Raw genomic sequence first — 18006 nt, 5'->3', positions numbered from 1 at the left:
AATTGGGAGGCAATTTTGCTTCTGCTAAGAGAGAATTCTTTAAGTGCTCAAATATGATAATAAGAAGAGTAACAACAACAACAACAGCAGCAGCAGCAGCAGGGTGCCTGAGTGGCTCAGTTAAGTATCTGACTGTGGCTCAAGTCATGATCTCCTGGGTTCTGAGTTCAAGCCCTGTGTCGAGCTCTGTGCTGACAGCTCAGGGCCTGGGGCCTGCTTTGGATTCCATTCCTCTCTGCCCCTCTCCCGCGCTCTCTCTCTCTCTCTCAAAAATAAACAAACATTTAAAAATTTTAAAAAAATAACAATAGAACAACAACAAAATAGTTCATATGGAGAAGAGACTTTATCATTCTAATTTCAGTAAACAGACACTGTATGTAGTTCAACAGCTCCCAATTATAATTCAAGACCTTCAGGGGCAGGAATAACATTTTACATATCACACCACATCACTACACCCTGCACAATAACAGAATGCACTCAATGAATATCCAATATTGTCGAAAATGATGATGTTTAATGAGGATGATATTACCTTGTTTTACTTCTAATGATACTGTGTGTAATATTAATGCTGAATGACTTAAATATTCATAAGAACTTTCGACAGAAAACTATTTTTAAGCAAGTATTGTGCCATTAGAAACATAAAGCAGTGGACTGATAGAATATTTGCATAGAAGATAAAAGAACCATTAAATTGATTTCCACTCTTAGAAAATGAGATTTTGCAAGCTTCTCCTTTAACTGACATGCCCACCAAATGTATCTCATACAGGAACACATCAACTTTTAAGCCATAAAGTTATCTATCCTAAAATATCCTGGGAATTTCTGGAGACTCATAGACCCACTCCTAGCAAGGCATTCCATTCTTCCCACCTTTTTTCCTTCCCAGGGTTACCTAAAAGAAAAGCTCTAATGAGGTGCATTAGTTATACTTTTGAAAGTCAGAGATGGATTATATAGTTAATTCTCCTGAGGGCTTGTGTCAGATCAGACAGAAGCCTCACCTATTTGCACCTAAATGGAACTTAAGGATAAAGCAAGAATATCACATTTTTTTTCTAGCACAATTTACATAATACCTGCTCTCTCTAGTCAGGCAAAGCTCATAGAATAAGACCCAACTGAAGATTTCACTGAAGAAATATTGCCAGAAATACTGTCCTGGTGTGCTTTTTGACATTAAAACTATTATTTTTATCCCTAACCTCTGAAATCAGCAGGAAGCTATCACTCGAGGTGCTTCTTTGTCATAGAGTGGGATGTACATTCTGACAAGCCACTCCGAGCCACAGTGGGAGTGGTGAAGCAAAGGGCTGTCTGGTGAAGATACCTATAACCCTGTCAGATGATTCATCTTGGTGAATGAGGGAAGGAAAAATTCAGATAAATTAGCAAGAAATAAGCATGATCCTAAAAGATAATCAGAAAAGTCATTATATAAATATATATTTAAATATAAATAAATATATAAACATATATATGCATCACAAACTTGCATAGCCACTCTTCATGCAAAGTCACTGTGCATTTAAAGAATAACAAACTGGGCAAGTTGTGGCTCCCAAGACAAATGCCTCTCCTACAGGTCTTCCAACTTGCCCTGACAAATAGTCTTCTAGATCCCACCTCTGGTCATCTTAGTGCTCCCCTGTTGCCACAGGGAAGGAAAAAATATAAAACTAGCCACGGACCTGGTTTCTTGTTCCAGGTCTGCTGCTCCTCGGCAGTGTGGCCTTGTGAAAGCCCTTTGGTTATCTGTGACACCATTTTCTCACATGCAAAATGCAGTGGCTAGATACTGGAGGTAACTTTCCTCCTGAGCACCTTAGACTTGCTAACTATCCTGTTCATCTCCACACTATGACTCACCTTCCTGTGTCACACAGCAACTGCTCTCTTAGAGAATATGGATAGCAGAGACTGGCCACCTTGTACACAGTCACATGACAATGAACAGCTGGCAAACACATCCTATGTTCTTGATTACACTAATAATGAGATTATCCAACCCCTTCCAAGCAGCCCTCGTCTCCAAGATACCAGAAAACCAGTTTATAGACTCTCCCCATCACCACAAACACTAACCCTGAAGCATTCTGCCCATAACTCTGGCTACACAACACAGTAAGCATGCCAGTTTCACAGTGTGATATGTCATGAAACTCAGATGATTTTGTGCACCCAGAACTATCCCAGATGCTGGTAAAAGTGTCAGAAGCAACTGTGCTTCAGGCCATTCTGGAAATTCAGTTCCAAATGAAAGGCTTTGAACTTGTTGGGATGAGAGGGGTTCCAGGAGTTCCTTGTGAGGATCAGCCCTGGGTTCTGGCTGTTTATATCCTCTCTGCCAAGTTTATACTGTCTTTCCAGGGCCTGCCTTTCATTATGCCAAGGACAAAGTCTTAGTTCGGTAACTCTCTAAAACTTGCTAATTGTTTGAACTTTACAAAAGGAAAATAGGCCTCAAGCTCAGTTAATAGGCAACACTAATTAGGGTGAATTTAGAATCATGTCTTGTTTTCTTTGTGTCCATGATTCCTTCCTATTTATGCAAGTGAAATGGTTTTCCATTTCCAGCAGGGTCTTCCTACCAGCAGGGATTTCCTTGACACTACTGTCTCCTCAGACCTCTGCACTAGGGCTCACTCCTTCCAGGCTGAGATCTCCAAGCTGGGCCTACACTATGCTCTGGTTATTTTCCTGAGTGGCTCATGGACCCAGGTGTCTCAGTGCCCTCGTGTTCTCCCAACAATCCTGGCCTGCCTTCTACCCCTCCACTGCCTCCCCAGCAAAGAGCTCACTATAAATCCACGGACTGAGTATGACTGGGAATAAGGTCCCTAGGACCTCAAGAGGTTAAGTCAATCCTCAGTCATTACAGCTTGCATGGCTCAGTCGGGATCTGGACCCAGGCTGTTGGTCTCTTTAAAGGCTTTAAGCTCACCCATAATCCTCTGGTGTCTCTCGTCAGGATACCCATAATCCATTGCTGAACCTCACTGGAATATCCAAAATCCTCTGCTGTACCTCACTGGAGTTCCCATAATCCTCAGCTGTCTCTCATCACAGTATCCATTGAAGCAAAGGATCTCTCCATTTATCTGAATTTTAGTTTCTTTCAAGGACCAACCCACCTCCCACATTCTGCAGAAGGTCAACATACCTCCTAAGCAAAAGGGACCAGGCCAGCTACTCCGGAGGAAATGCTGGTGGCAGGATAATGAAAACAAGACCCTGGCTGCAGGATGCTTTAGCATGATGAGCAAGAAAAGAAAAACATATAGCTGAATCTAATGCCTAGTTGTGTAGTGGTTCTCAACCCAGACTATGAATTAGAACTGACTTGGGGAGATTTAAAATTTTGGGTGCCCAGAACACATACCAGATCAATTAAAGCAGAATCTCTGGGGTGGAACCAGGATATCATTAATGTTTAAAACTCTCTAGATGACTTCAAGGCATAGCCAAATGTGAGAACCACTGGTGTAGAATGTAATTAATGCTACCCCTGCAAGACTATGGGACTTGGAATCAAGAGGCTAAGTTGACTGGAGCCTAATGCTGTATGACCTTTAGAAAGTCAAGTGCCTCTGTCAAACTCAGTTGCTTTAAAGTGAACATGAACTTATTGTATTTTGTATTTTGAGAGGTTAATGTGAGGATCAAATGAGATGGTGTTGTGAAAGTCTACACTGTAAAACAGAATGTTAATTGTTACTGTGGCAATTTTCACTACTGTTTCTCTAATGGTGTTGTCTAGATGTTTAGGAAAAATAGGTAATAAGAATTCATGGAGGGGTGCCTAGGTAGCTCAGTTTGGTTAAGTATCTGAGTCTTAATATCAACTCAAGTCGTGATCTCGTGGTCATGAGATTCAGCCCTGTGTTGGGCTCAGTACTGAGCATACAGCCTCCTTGGGATTCTCTCTCCCTCCTTCTCTACCCCTCCCCCCCAACTCAGGTGCATTCACACGCACTCTATCTCTCAAATAAATACATAAACATTTATATAAAAAAAGAATTAATGGAAAAGAAAAAATACAATAGTAGGGCTAGACAAGTTAAATATAGTGACCCAAGAGAAATGCAACCTAATTCAGATCGTAGGAATACATTTACAAGTTATTTTGTAAATGAAATAAAAAGGTTGTAAGAGCATGCTTGCAATGAAATTGTTTTCAGACCATCACTTATAATTACCACAGAAGTTTACTTACTCAGACTAAGATGTAAGCTTGGCATTAGTGGGGAGAAATGGATTTAACTGTGCTAATTTATTTATTTCTATGAAAAATTTTTAACATTTATTTATTATTGAGAGACAGAGACAGACAGAGCATGAGCATAGGGGTTTGGGGGCAGAGAGATGGAGAGACACAGAATCCGAAGCAGGCTCCAGGCTCTGAGCTGTCAGCACAGAGCCCGAAGCGGGGCTCGAACCCACAAACCACAAGATCATGACCTGAGCCAAAGTCGGACGCTTAACCAACTGAGCCACCCAGGTGCCCCTGATTGTGCTAATTTATTAATTTAGTTCAAAAACAAAATTTATTGGGGGAGAATGACAAACCAACCAAATAGAAACATGCCTGGAAAAATGCATTTTGTTCTGTTTACAAAACAATGCAATCATCATGAATGAGGATCTATCCTTGGCTATTCATTTAAACAGGTAAGGGAAGAATATAAGCCATTGTAAGACCCCAGTTCAATGAGCTTGCTCTAAATTTCCTTTCAACCTGTCAGTTTGCCACTTGGTACAGTCCACAAAGGACATGCAGTAAATGGTGCTGGGACAGCAGGCCATGACTTCAATAGTTCATTTTGATAATATCAGCCTGAGGTCTGAGCCCTGAGAGTACGAGGTGGGGAGGGCCAAGAGGAGCAATGCTTCCTCTCTCCTTTGTATGCATATGATGCCTGGCAAACCAGAGAAATGATGGCTGTAATTTGCAAGTTGCATTTGCTCCTTTTTCTCTTCACTTCTTTATCCCTATGCTACTTCCTAACAACTCTGTTCCCTGGCACTCCTGGTCAAGAGGGAGTCTCACCCAGACTTAACCCAGAGGCTTATAAACTCCTAAATTCCTTTAGAAAAAGTGTTTTCCTTTCCCCTTCCACTCTAAACCCCACATCCTAAATTCCAGTGTTCTGAGACAAGCAGTAAGAACAAAGCCCACAGATTTAACCAGTTCACACTAACATGTGAATGATCTTCCCTTGAGTATTTTATATTCTGGAATCTTTATTTCTTACATGGGATGGTGCTTTAATGGATGGAATTTCAGAGAACCATATCTAAGGGAGAAAATGTTGGCAGATAGGGTCTGGGGATGACAGATGGTGTAGTAGGAGGAGATATTACCACAAAGGCCAGCCCTATCTGGGAACCTGACCTGGGTTCAGCACTCTTGAAATGTTGACATTTCTAAGCGTTCCATCATTTTCTCCAATTCTGAACTTTTAGGTTCTCAATAGCCTCCATGGCACTAGCCACTAAGGTAGACTAGAGTGGGGGCAGGGTAAGAAGACAATCTGCCTGTGTGAAGAGAAAGAATGGACGAGTAGACAGGGCTACCAGTGTCATAAGAATACTAGCGACTGTGTGTTGAATACGTAAGATGTGCTGAACACGTTACCATGTGCTATCCCCAGTTGTTAGATGAACCGTCTGGGGAAGCACTTTAAAAACGGCAGCCTTTCTAGTTAGCCTTATTAGACCCATTATGGAGAAGAGAAATGGGAGACTCACATTAAGTTGCCCCAGCTGACAAAACTGAGTGAGAAAAATGAGATCCGCTCCCAGGTCTATCTGACCCCGAAACTTTGTCTTTAATTCCCCTTCATATGTTCTCCAACCATAATCCTTTATATGCATAGTCTCTAGAAAGTGAGGAGCTGCTGAGAGTTCACAGCATCCTTTTTCATGATCCACAACTTTCCTCTCCTCAGGTTGTTTCTTCCCATTATTAATCTGAATGAGCTCTTACACAGGAAAAGGAAGAAACACTGAGCACTGTTTGCATCTCTATTAGAATGAGGGGCCAACAGACTGACATGGGATGGAGGGGGCAATGCATGTTCAATAAACTTCTCCACTATCTCCACCCTTTGAGAGCCTGAGGACTTACCAAGCCCAGTGCACAGGGGGCAAATCCTCTGTCTTTGGGCACTGGCACAGCTGGCACAGGCCTTTAGCATCCTCAGCTTCAGTAACCTCTTGTTCCAGGCAATAGAAAAGTAGGAGCGGGAGGGAAAGCAATCATTGAGTTGTCGTTGACCTTCTACATTCCCCTCCACCTATAAATCAAATGTCCTTATGATGCTACTTCCTCCACTGCTCTTCACAGGGTTGGGCTGGCTAGAAAAGATCTCCAAGATCACAGAGTTGGCCCATTAGCAATGCTACTGACGTTAGAATTACCTGGAGACATTTTTAAACACACCAAGGCCCAGGCTCTTCTGCTGGAGAACAGGTTCTAGGTCGAGGCTCAGGCAGGTTGAGACCTAGAACACAGCCTAACCCCATGTCTTTCAGCTGAGTTCTGGGAAAGACACATTCTGGAAGTGGGCCAGAATTCTCAAGCCCAGAAATTGCTGTACAGAGAGCAAAGACAAGCTCCTGAGCCTGCAAGGACTGTGGTTCTGCTCCTCAGACATGTTGGACAGGCCAATTAACACCTGAATCCTGCAATGACTTCAATGCAGACAGCAGACTCCTAGCCAACCACTCTCCTCTCACCCCACACACCGTGATTCCTCTTCATTGCATTGCAGTGCTTGGTGTGCAGATGAAATCAATAAGGACAATACAGCTGAAAGGTTACTGTACAGGAGCTCTCAGTAATGAGTGTGTGTGTGTGTGTGTGTGTGTGTGTGTGTGTGTGTGTGTGTGTGTGTGTTGTCCAGCAGATGCTTTCCACTTCTTTCTTAACTATTTCCTAATTCCAAAATTGTACATTTGCCCCCACAGACTATTTTATCTCCATTTTAGAAGGCATTTAGCCAAGTCCTAAAACAAAGAAAATTAGTTTTATTCCTTCAGGTGAGTTAAGAAAATAGGATCAAAGCTCACGGACTGATATCATCATGATTTTGCTCTGTTCAAATTCATTTATTTCTAAGAGGAAGAAAGAACTGATGTGCCTGGTTAATGATGTGAACTACCCAAAGTGTCTGCATGAGCTACACACTTACTAAAGGGCAACATCTTTTGGTTTCTACCTACAGAACCTTTTGACCTAAGACATGTACTGGGTATTCCAAAGTAAAGTGTGGCCCTTCCTGAGATGAGTTGAGGAGAGCAGCTCTCAAGTTCATGGGCAATAATCAGCTCACCTGTATGAAGAGAAGGTGCTTCTCCAGGGCACCATTTTATTCATAAGTTACATTTGTTTTAACAGAGAGACCATATTCTGCTTTGACTTGGTAAGAGTTCCGTTCAGGGTCAAAACATCTAACAGAGAAAGTGTTCATGTCTGAGCACAAAATTTAGACAGAAACTGAGAATGAGAAAGTAGAGTCAGAACCCATTAAACCAGGGAATTTAAATTCCCGAGAAGAACGGAGGTAGTTATTTAAACTCTGAGTGCTATTATTTAAAGCCTCTGTTCCTTTCAAAGTATTTAATATGACTTTGGCATTTCATAGGTGGATGCTCTCCTCAGTCAGATGTCACCATATGAGATTGTTTTGAAAACTTCTGGAATTCTGGAAAGTCTTCTGTAGAGTGCAAAATCATAAATTCTTCTTATGGAATAATTTCAAAGAGAAAACGATTTTATGAAAGACAATGTTCTTAGCTGTCCTGAACCTCATCACACACTTTGGTTTTGAGAAATCCTGTCTCCTTTACCTAAATTTACTATCTGAATAGAAGATGTTGCTTAAAACAAAACAGAATAGGACAAAAAGAGGAAGGAAACCATTTCCTCGAGGAGCAGTTTCAGCCATTTAAGACTTAACACACAATAAAAATACTCCTTTTATTACCATTACTCACTTCAGCAGCTACTCAAAGTTCACAGCAATTCAAAGAAAAGGCCAAATTTCTTAAAGCGGAATCAAAGGCATTTGAGATTTCCTGAGATTACAGGTCACAGACATACATAAAAAAGCTCAATAAAAATATTTCATATTCCATTGTGTATTATAATTTTATAAATGCCTATGCAAAGACTTAGCCCTCTATCAACAGATACTCAATAGAATTTTAAATCATTTTTTTTTCCCAACTGGTATGCACTCACAGAAGGTACTCACTTTTGATCTGTTTTTGCGTTTGTTTACCACATTCTATTTAGATTAAAAAAGAACAGGGAAAAAAACCCACTTTTCTAAATCACTTATATGAATTACAAACAAGCTCTTTAAAGAGTTCTAAAGAATTCAGCTCTCTTGGCTAATTAACTGCCAGAGCGCTTACTGAGATAAATACTGTGCATGAAAGAATCAGTATAGATGCATATGCATGCACTGGGCTGAGAATGGGGCTCTGAACCTCAACTCTTGTTTTCTCCTTTGCAAACTGTGGGAACAGGGGTGGTGGAATGGATGGATACTAAAGTACCTCACAGGTTCCCAACATATTTATGGACCAGAAGAGTCAAAATGACTCACCAAACTTGGGGAAAAAAATGACAAAACAAAAGAGATCATCCTAAAGAGGGGTCCGGAGAGCTCAGTCTGTTATGATTCCTTCAGGTGATTCTGCGACTCAGCCAGGAAATGGAGCCAGGAAACTTGTAGCTTCTAAAAATCACAGGTATTTCAATTTTGCCTTGCATTTACATATATTCATGAAAAATGGTTTTATGTTAAAAGTTTGAAAATATCACACTTGAAATACGCTAGGAATATTGCTATTGAAAAGAGCTTTCTTAGAAAGGTAACTTTTGTAATCGATTGTTTAATATAATTTTTCGAACTTAACTTTTCTTTCTAGTGCACTGGAATTTTTTCACTGAATTTTTTTAATGTTTATTTTTTGAGAGAGAGAAGTAGAGAGAGAGACAGAGAGACACACAGCACAAATGGGGGAGGGGAAGAGAGAGAGGAAGACACAAAATTAGAAGTAGGCTCTAGGCTCCAGGCTCCAAGCTGTCAGCACAGAGCCCCACACGGTGCTTGAACCCACAGACTACGAGATCATGACCTGAGCGGAAGTGGGACGCCCAACCAACTAAGCCACCCACGTGCCCTGAGTACACTGAAATTTTTGAATTTGCTTCAGTCATTACAGGGAAAAGAGGTGAAGTTTAAAGTCAAAACTTTCCCACTCCTGATAAGAATTCTAATTTGTGAAATAAGTAACATCTCGGCTGGGCAGGCCTTGAGCTAAATCCTAGCCTATGTCAGGTGCTTTCTGTGTACATAAAAGGGTCTGGATATATTCTTGATGACTGACAGATTTTAGGATAACTAGAAAGGATCCCTTTCCCCAAGCCATCACCTGGTTCATCATATCTGAGAATACTTTGAAGGAACTGCTTAAGGAAAAGTCATTTTGATTTTCAATTAAATCACTTCAAATGGAAATGATTTGGGTAACACACTAGATTGCTTTAAACACAATCTACAGCATCAATGACTGAACATAAGCCATCGTTGGAAATAATGGAGCTGGACTCAGAAAACACACAGCTCAGGGGTGCCTAGTTGCTTGAGCGTCTGTCCGAGTCTTGATCTTGGCTCAGGTCCTGATCTCATGTTTTTTGAGATTGAGCCCTGTGTCAGGCTCCTGGCTGACAGTTCAGACCCTGCTTGGGATTCTCTCTCTCCTTTTCTCTCTGTCCCTCCCCTGCTTGCGTTCAAGCATGTGTGTGCTCTCTCCCTAAATAAATAAACTTAAAAAAAAAGAAAAGAAAAGAAAAGAAGAGAAAAGGAAAGGAAAGGAAAGGAAAGGAAAGGAAAGGAAAGGAAAGGAAAGAAAAGAAAAGAAAAGAAAAGAAAAGAAAAGAAAAGAAAAGAAAAGAAAAGAAAAGAAAAAAGAAAAGAAAAGAAAAGAAAAGAAAACACACAGTTCAGGGCTCTCCATGGAGGTGGGACAGAGTAAAGGGGTAAAGAGAGGGAGACTCAGACACTGATGCAATGTGCTCTCTGCTAGGACAATGACTTAGGCACCTTTTGGAAACAACTCTACATTCCATTGTTATGGTGATTTACTCACTCTGCTAAAAGGGTACAAAAGAGCTCAGGCAACCTAACAAGGGTAATGTGTAACTTTTGGTAATATGTAATTTAACCTCTCTGTGCCTCAGTTTCATCTTCTGTAAAATAAGGAAGATGATAGTACCTACTTCAAAGCGTTCTTGTGAAAGTCCAGTGTGTTCACCCTTGTAAAATGATTAGAATACGACCATCCATAGTAGGTGCTCAGCAAGTGTTGGCCAGCAGTAGGTTAGAGTGCATACCGTCGCTAGAGGCACTTGGTGCCCATACTCTGCGTCGACCAAGCCATGCAGGACTGCAAAGAAGTGTCAAAATCCCAGAGTTCTAAGAGCAAGAAGAAACCCTAGAAATCCTCTTTCTGTTTTGAGGATTGGCTTTAGACTAGCATATTTTATGTAGTCCATGTATAAAAAAATAAGCCACTATTTAAGACTAAAAAACCCATAAAAACTGGAACTTCGATCTTCCTTAGAAACATAAGGCCATCTGCCCACACTGGTGACTTCTGGGTGGGACTGTTTCCCTGAGACCACACAGAGGCTCTCAGGGTGCCACTCTCTCCACCACTCCTGAACGCCCTTTGGCATTAAACTGGGTGTGGGTTGCCAGTGCACAGTTTTCAAAAGCAAGGCTTTTGTCTTTTAACAAAACAAACAAATCAACCCCCAAAAAACTCTCTCTGTACCTGTTTCCCTACCGAAAGTAGAAAAATAGAACGTGAACCCTTAGAGAAGATTTGACCTTTCTCATACCTGGTCCACTTGGGCCATTTACACGATTTGTTATAATGTAGGTATTGCATTTGTGATGTCTCATCTGGTTCAATACCTCTTCTCTTACAAATATGAAAAACAAGGACCCCAGGGAGTTTAGGTGACCATCTGAGGTCCCAAGTCTTGTTAGTGGTGGAAGTTGTACCCACATGCAGGGCTTTTCCCCCCTCTCATCGAAGTTCCTGCTTTTCCAGCCACTGTCTTCTTTGTAGCTACTGTAGGTTCAGTCTGTGTTCCATATGAAGAAGCAGGACAGGAAGCCTACCAGCTGCGACAAGGATGCACCCCAGGCTGCTACAGACACCAGAAGCCTGTACCTGGGGTAATTCATTAGCAGTGGTAGGATTATCCTTTCTCAGCCAGGTTTCCTGTCTTAAAGAGTCTTTTTTTTTTTAAGATTTTATTTTTAAGTACTCTCTATACCCAATATGGGGCTTAAACTCACAACCCTGAGACCAGGAATTGCATGCTCCACAGACTCAGTCAGTTGCCCCCTGTCTGCCCCCCCTTTTTTTTCTGTTAAATATTCTGATGGCTGAAGTAGAGGAAATGACGCCCCTCTCAAGCAACTGCTCCATTTCATCTATGCTTAATCCCACCTCCCTTTCATGTCTAATCATGATTTATTTTCTTACTTCACTAAATGACATGGTGACCCAGGTGATGAGAAAACATAAGATGACACATAAGAAAACCCTAGACGCTTAAAGTGAGTGAGCTGGAGAAAGAAACAAAACAGAGGAGAAATTGCAGCTGTTTCTACTTGTTCAGGTTCCTCCACGGACAATCTTTAAGTTTTCCCTTTCCTGCCAGCGAAATGAGACTGTCCTACGTACCAGGTCTAGCACTTTACCTACGTACACGCAATGATGCTATTTCTCTTACACATGTGGCTTTCCTACCCGAGAGATGACAGGCGTGAACACTACCGGAATTACTAATTTATCTCAGTTTACTTAAACTTATTTATTTTGTATTTTGACAGTGATTCTGTGAGCTGGGGGGTTTTAGAGTGTGCTCATTCCCCACCCTACCATCAAACTGTCCCACAGACAAGGGCTTAGTTTAATTCTATAGATCTCATTTAGGAAACTCAATGATCTATCTCCAGTTTTACCACTGAGCATTTGCCAGAGTTGAATCAGGCCTCTTAGACATAAAGGTGAAACAGGCTCACCCTTAGAAAGGAGCATGATAATATCTATTTTAGAGACTGATGGAATGAAAAAATGAGATCCATTCTGTGCCCTTTGTAAACTATAAAGCACATGTGTGGCCTATGTGTCCTAACAGTCAGATGTCGTATTAAAACACTAGGGAGGGGCGCCTGGGTGGCGCAGTCGGTTAAGCGTCCGACTTCAGCCAGGTCACGATCTCGCGGTCCGTGAGTTCGAGCCCCACGTCAGGCTCTGGGCTGATGGCTCGGAGCCTGGAGCCTGTTTCCGATTCTGTGTCTCCCTCTCTCTCTGCCCCTCCCCCATTCATGCTCTGTCTCTCTCTGTCCCAAAAATAAATAAAAAACATTGAAAAAAATTTTTAAAACACTAGGGATATAAGGTGTTCTGAGAAAGGCAGGCTATAGGACTCAGGAAGAAGCTCATGACTCCTGATTCCATTTCAAGAGACAACAGAGACAGAAATAAATAAATAAATAAATAAATAAATAAATAAATAAACAAACAAACAAAGGGAAAACAGATTATTAAACATAAGTCCTAGTCAGGAGGAAGCACCTCCAGGAAGAGCAGTGTGGTAAGTTTGGTGGCATCTTCCTGTGTGTTCCCAGAACCCATCTATGCAGGCTGCTCTTTTGGCCCCTATCACACTGTTGCATGTATTTCATTATTTGCCCTCCCTCCCTCCCTACTCTCCAGCATCTTATAAATCGAGCTTTCCAGGAAAAGGCCTCTGTGAGGCAGGCATCTTTGTATCTCCAGCACTTAGCTTTCTGTTGGCTAGGAACTTCCAGCCTGCTGGGTTAATGTTACTTAGTGTGACAGACAGACAATGCCTTTGCCCCCCCACCAGAGATGTCCACAACCCAGTCCCTAAAATCTGTGGCAATGGCACCTCATGCGGCAAGAAGGACTTTATAGATGTGATTAAATGAAGGATCATGAGATGGAGAGATAATCCTGGATGTGCCCCACGTAATCACAGGATCTCTGTAAGAGGGAGGAAGGGAGGAGGGTCAAACTCAGAAAAAGGAAACACGACAATGCAACCAGAGTTTGGAGTAGCCTAGTTTGAAGGTGGAGTTAAAAACCATAAACCAAGGACTGCTAGAATCTGGAAAAACTAAGGAATCAATTCTGTCTTGAGGCATCAAGAAAGAATGTTATCCTTCCAGCACCACGAGTATAGACTTTTGACTTTCAGAATTATAAGAGAATAAATTTGTGTGGTTTTAAGCCACTAAGTTTATAATAGCTGAAGTAGGAAACAAAAACACTTAGATAAAAAGTAAATGCGTACCTGTCATTTGAATGAATGGGCAAATGAACAAAAAGAGAGAGCTCTGAATAAAAAAGGGAAAGACCTATATTCAGGTTCCAACAATGAGCTGGGTAACTTGGGCCCCATATGTAATCTCTCTGGAACTCCTTGTGAAGAGCCAAGGGCATGGAGACAGACCGATTAGGAGTCAAGGCGCTTCTAGGCTATTTCATGCTGTGCATCTTTGGGCAAGTGCTCAGCTCTCTAGGCCTATGTCCTATCTATAAGATAGCAATAGTGACACAACTGTTGGGGGAATGAATGCGCTCCAGTCTAGTTACATTTAATGGGACTCTGAGTTAGGCGCATGTGAAACTAGGCACATAAAAATTTTACTAATGTCACTTCATGCACAAACCTTGAAACCATGACAATTCTCCAAGTTAAAAATGAGTGAAGGCTTAAAAACTGTGAACAAACTGAGGGTTGATGGGGGGTGGGAGGAAAGGGAGGGTGGGTGATGGGTATTGAGAAGGGTACCTGTTGGGATGACCACTGGGGGTTGTATGGAAACCAATTTGACAATAAATTTCATATATTGAAAAAAAAATTAGTCAAGGATTGCACAATGGTAAAGCTGGTAAACTGTGAACCACTGGCTGCCACATGGTGGGTCTGCTTCAGCTGCCGAACAGAAACACCCACTTGTCCTTTGCGGGAACCCATGTTGAATTATGCAAGTTTTAAACAATACAAGTAACAAATTATGAGAGGTCTCCAGGAACACACCCCTAGAACAAAATATGACCACCCTTTAATGCATGCAAAGCAATTACCATGGGTCTGGAACACAGGAAGCTATTATTCTGCTATTATTATATTAACTCAATGATAAAAGCCTCAGAATAAACACTTCCACGATAGAAAATGAACCAAACTCCAGCTTTCCCATGGGCTTTAGCTTTCCCTGGGCCTCCAGCTCCTGTCAGAGAATTCTCACAGTTGGAAAATCTGAGTCAGGTGTGCTAATAACACCCCAGATTATGAAGTAATAGATTTTCCAACTCTTACCTAAAACAAGGAGGTGTTAACTGTGTGCTCTACTGAGACCACCATACACATCTTGCATACCCTCTTTGGGCCCCTCAGCCATATTTAGACTAGAATCAGTGACATGACAAGGACCTTCTTGGGACTCAGTGCCAACTAGCAACACTCTTCTCTTCTCTTCATTCTGTTCCTAGAACCCTCAGAGAACAAGGTTGTGCCTGGTACATACTACAAGCTCAATAGATATCTCTTGAATGTATAAGTGACTTTTATGGATCATACAGCCCATGTCTCTCTCCCATTTTCCAGACAATGAGCCACAGGCCAATTAGAGCAATAACTAAAAAATCCCTTCCATGTTGCATGAATTCGACTTAGTAACTGTCTCCTCCCAAGAGAGAGGAGCTAATTTCTCAAATCCAGCAGACTGGGTTATAGAGAGGAAATCGTTTTAAATAACATTTTTAAAACTGTATCTGGTTTTCTAAGTAGCTTCCAGTTTCACAAAATGAATTCTGATGCTAAGTGCCCCATAATGAGGAGATCTGGAAAAGCATAAGAGCAACACTGAATTATTTAGCTCTAACTAAAGCCTGGTGTTACCTTGAGGAGGAACAAATGACTTATGTTTCAGATTCTTTTAGGCTGCACAGAACCACTTAATGCAGAACCAAGTCCTGTTTTACTTGTACCTCCATTTTCTACCAAAGCACAACTAATACTTGGGAAAACTTTAGAGCGAGGAGGACTTAAATCCTTATCCTAACTTCGGGTGACCACACATCAGGAAGAGCTGGGCAGGCATTCCTTGTGTAAAGACCACCCCTCGAGAAGAATCTAAACCCTTTCCCTAGAAATGGACGTTAGTGATATTTTTTTCCTGTTTTTTTGGAGCTAACTTTCATCTCTTCTCTGGTAGCTTAAGTCAATGGCTTGCACTGTTGTCCCTGGAGCTGGAGAACAGATGTCCCCCTTATCATAAAGTAGCCTTGTATGCTTCAAGAGTCAACTACTTAGTGCACACACTTGTTAAGGCTAACCATGCCTAGATTTCTTAACTTCGTGTAATACTATAACATTTATTATCTGGTCCCTTCTGATCTTCTTCATAACAAGTTGGGTTGTAGACCCCTGAATCCATACACTGAGGGAAAATCATGTGACATGATCTTTACCAGACAGGTTTCCATGCGTGCCTCCCCAGACACTCTTGCTTTTTAGTCAGAAAAAAATCTAGGTTTGCCCAGTGCTTACCCCCAAGTTTCTGCCCATTTCCTTGTCTTATTTAGCTGTTGGGGCTCCCTATGCTTAGTTGTACAATGGATAGCAGGTCTCTATTTGTGATTTTAAGTGATTTCCAGTAAAAGTCTTCAATTTCTCTATGTCGGGTGCCTGTGCTCTTTCTGCTGTATTTCCCTTTCCCACCTTGCCAGAGCCGTCTCATCTGTGTGGCCAACTTGGGTCGTGCTCAGATCAGAAGCCCTTCTTACCATGCTGGCTTCTTTGCTGTGTTACAGAACCATGGAATGAGGATGATCAGAAGACAGTGACTGGCCACTTTGTCTACCACTTACCAACTTGGACCTCTTCTGACTCTACAGTGCCCAAGGTGCAAGCCCACACCCATGAGCGCAACATACAAGCATGACCTCATCCAGCTCTTCCGAGTACCCCCAGTCTCACCATCAAGATTTTTATCTCATCAGGCCATTATTTACTTACTTTGAACTTCTTATTCTTCTTGAGCCTGCCATGCAAATTCACACTACTGTACCTTTCTCTAGGCTACCCTGCTGTTGGCAACATCCTTCCTCCTGTTCTCTCTCTCTCAGGTCCCTAAGTGTCATACCTCTGAAATATACCAAGTGTCATACCTTCTTGGAGGTATGGCACTTAACTTCCCAGACAGGATGAGTCACTCCCCTCCATATTCCCAGAGAATGCTACAGATACCTCTGTTATCACCCTGACCATGGAGTATACACTGAGGTACTTTTTATTTAATTATTGAGAGAGAGAGAGAGAGAGAGAGAGAGAACACAGATGGGGTAAAGGTAGAGACAGTGAAATCCCAAGCAGGCTGTGCACCGTCATGCAGACTGATGCGTGGCTTGACCTCACAAACTGTGAGATTATGACCTGAGCCTAAATCAAGAGTCAGATGCTTAAATTGACTGGGCCACCCTGGTACCCCAAGTACTATGGTACTTTTATAGGTTTCTCTCTTTCACTATAAACTTACTTTTTGCAGCTTCCTATGACCCAATCTACAATTTTTTTCAGAGTCCAAGATATGAAGGAGTTAAATAAACATGTATGTGATTCCTTAAGCAGAGGTGACTGTATGGTTCCCAGCACCTGGGTCTGGACCACACTTGTTTATTTATCTCTGGGTCAGGGAGGACAGAGTTAGAGAAATACAAGAAAAACAAGCCAACTGGTGCCCAGCCAAGAGTGAGAAACGTGGTGTACCTGATAGACCATTATATTAACAGTTTCTTCTTTTTTCTGCTCTGGAGGCCCTTGACTCTGCAATAGATTCCGCACTGTTTCTTCCATCCTGAGAAACAAACAGACAAAATAAAGAATTTCTTTAGAGATGGTTTGATTAACATGGGGCTACTCCAGTTAGTAGAAATATTTCTTCAGTATAGTTCCAGTATAAGCTTATACCTGGAAATCTCTTTTCTCTTCTCTCTCCTTCATACCCTCCATTAGGAATCTGTCATGAAGTCCTTTAAAATTAAGAATGTCTCTGAGTTCTCTTTGTCTTTACCATTCAGGTCCCTATCACTGGCTTCCTGCATTTGTACTCATGCAAACATCTCCCACTATCCCTCTTCACTTTCAATCACTCCCCTTTCATTTGACACAATGTCACCACATTAATCTTCCTGAAATACCACTTTGATTTTCTTAAATCAATTTTCAAAGTTGGTGACGAATATTACATGAATGCATCTTCACTGTTAACAAACTGTTACATCTTTCCAGGGTGGTCTGTGTCAGCCCACAAAGATCTATTCTTTTCAGGTACTTTCTGGTATTTCATGATGCGAATGCACCATACATTATTTAACCATTCCTCTACTGATGGAACTTAAATTACTTCAGATTTTTTATTCTTTCAAATAATAAACATCTACACATGCAGCCTAGTGCACATTAATTAGTATTTCTATGGGTTATAATGTAACTTATATTGTATGTTATAATCCTATATTGTCTTACATTCCTACTTCCAATACCCATTCCCCATTGCCCAAAAGTAAACAGTAAAAAAAAAAAAAACAACACATTTCCATTTCCACTTTGAGACACTGTCTCATGTTGTTACTCCTTGAAATGGCAAACCCTGCATCTTCTCATTTCCATCCATCTTTCAAAATCTACTTCAATTTCACTACCAAAGAAACATCTTCACGGCCTCCCTCCACATTTCCTTGAATTTTTACAGCCTTATGCTTTACATCACTCATTCTATCATTCAAAAACTCCCCACTTTAATGCTCAAATTATATGCATGTTCTTTCTTCTGAAATTAATTACAATATTTGGTATAAAAC

At 41.4% G+C, this 18006-nt stretch overlaps 1 protein-coding gene across 7 annotated transcripts in view; it reads right to left on the bottom strand.

The window, feature by feature from the left end:
- Window positions 1–18006, bottom strand: part of NCKAP5 (NCK associated protein 5) — a 980982-nt gene that overhangs the window by 300041 nt on the left and 662935 nt on the right. For all 7 annotated transcript variants that reach the window (XM_058715464.1, XM_058715465.1, XM_058715463.1 and 4 more), the window contains one exon: window positions 16913–17000. In XM_058715464.1, coding sequence (XP_058571447.1) covers window positions 16913–17000 — 88 coding nt within the window. The remainder of the gene's footprint in view (window positions 1–16912; window positions 17001–18006) is intronic.

This window comes from Neofelis nebulosa, chromosome 2 (assembly GCF_028018385.1).
Source record: "Neofelis nebulosa isolate mNeoNeb1 chromosome 2, mNeoNeb1.pri, whole genome shotgun sequence".
In the NCBI taxonomy this organism is placed as follows: domain Eukaryota; kingdom Metazoa; phylum Chordata; class Mammalia; order Carnivora; family Felidae; genus Neofelis; species Neofelis nebulosa.
This window is presented reverse-complemented; position numbering and strand designations above follow the sequence as displayed.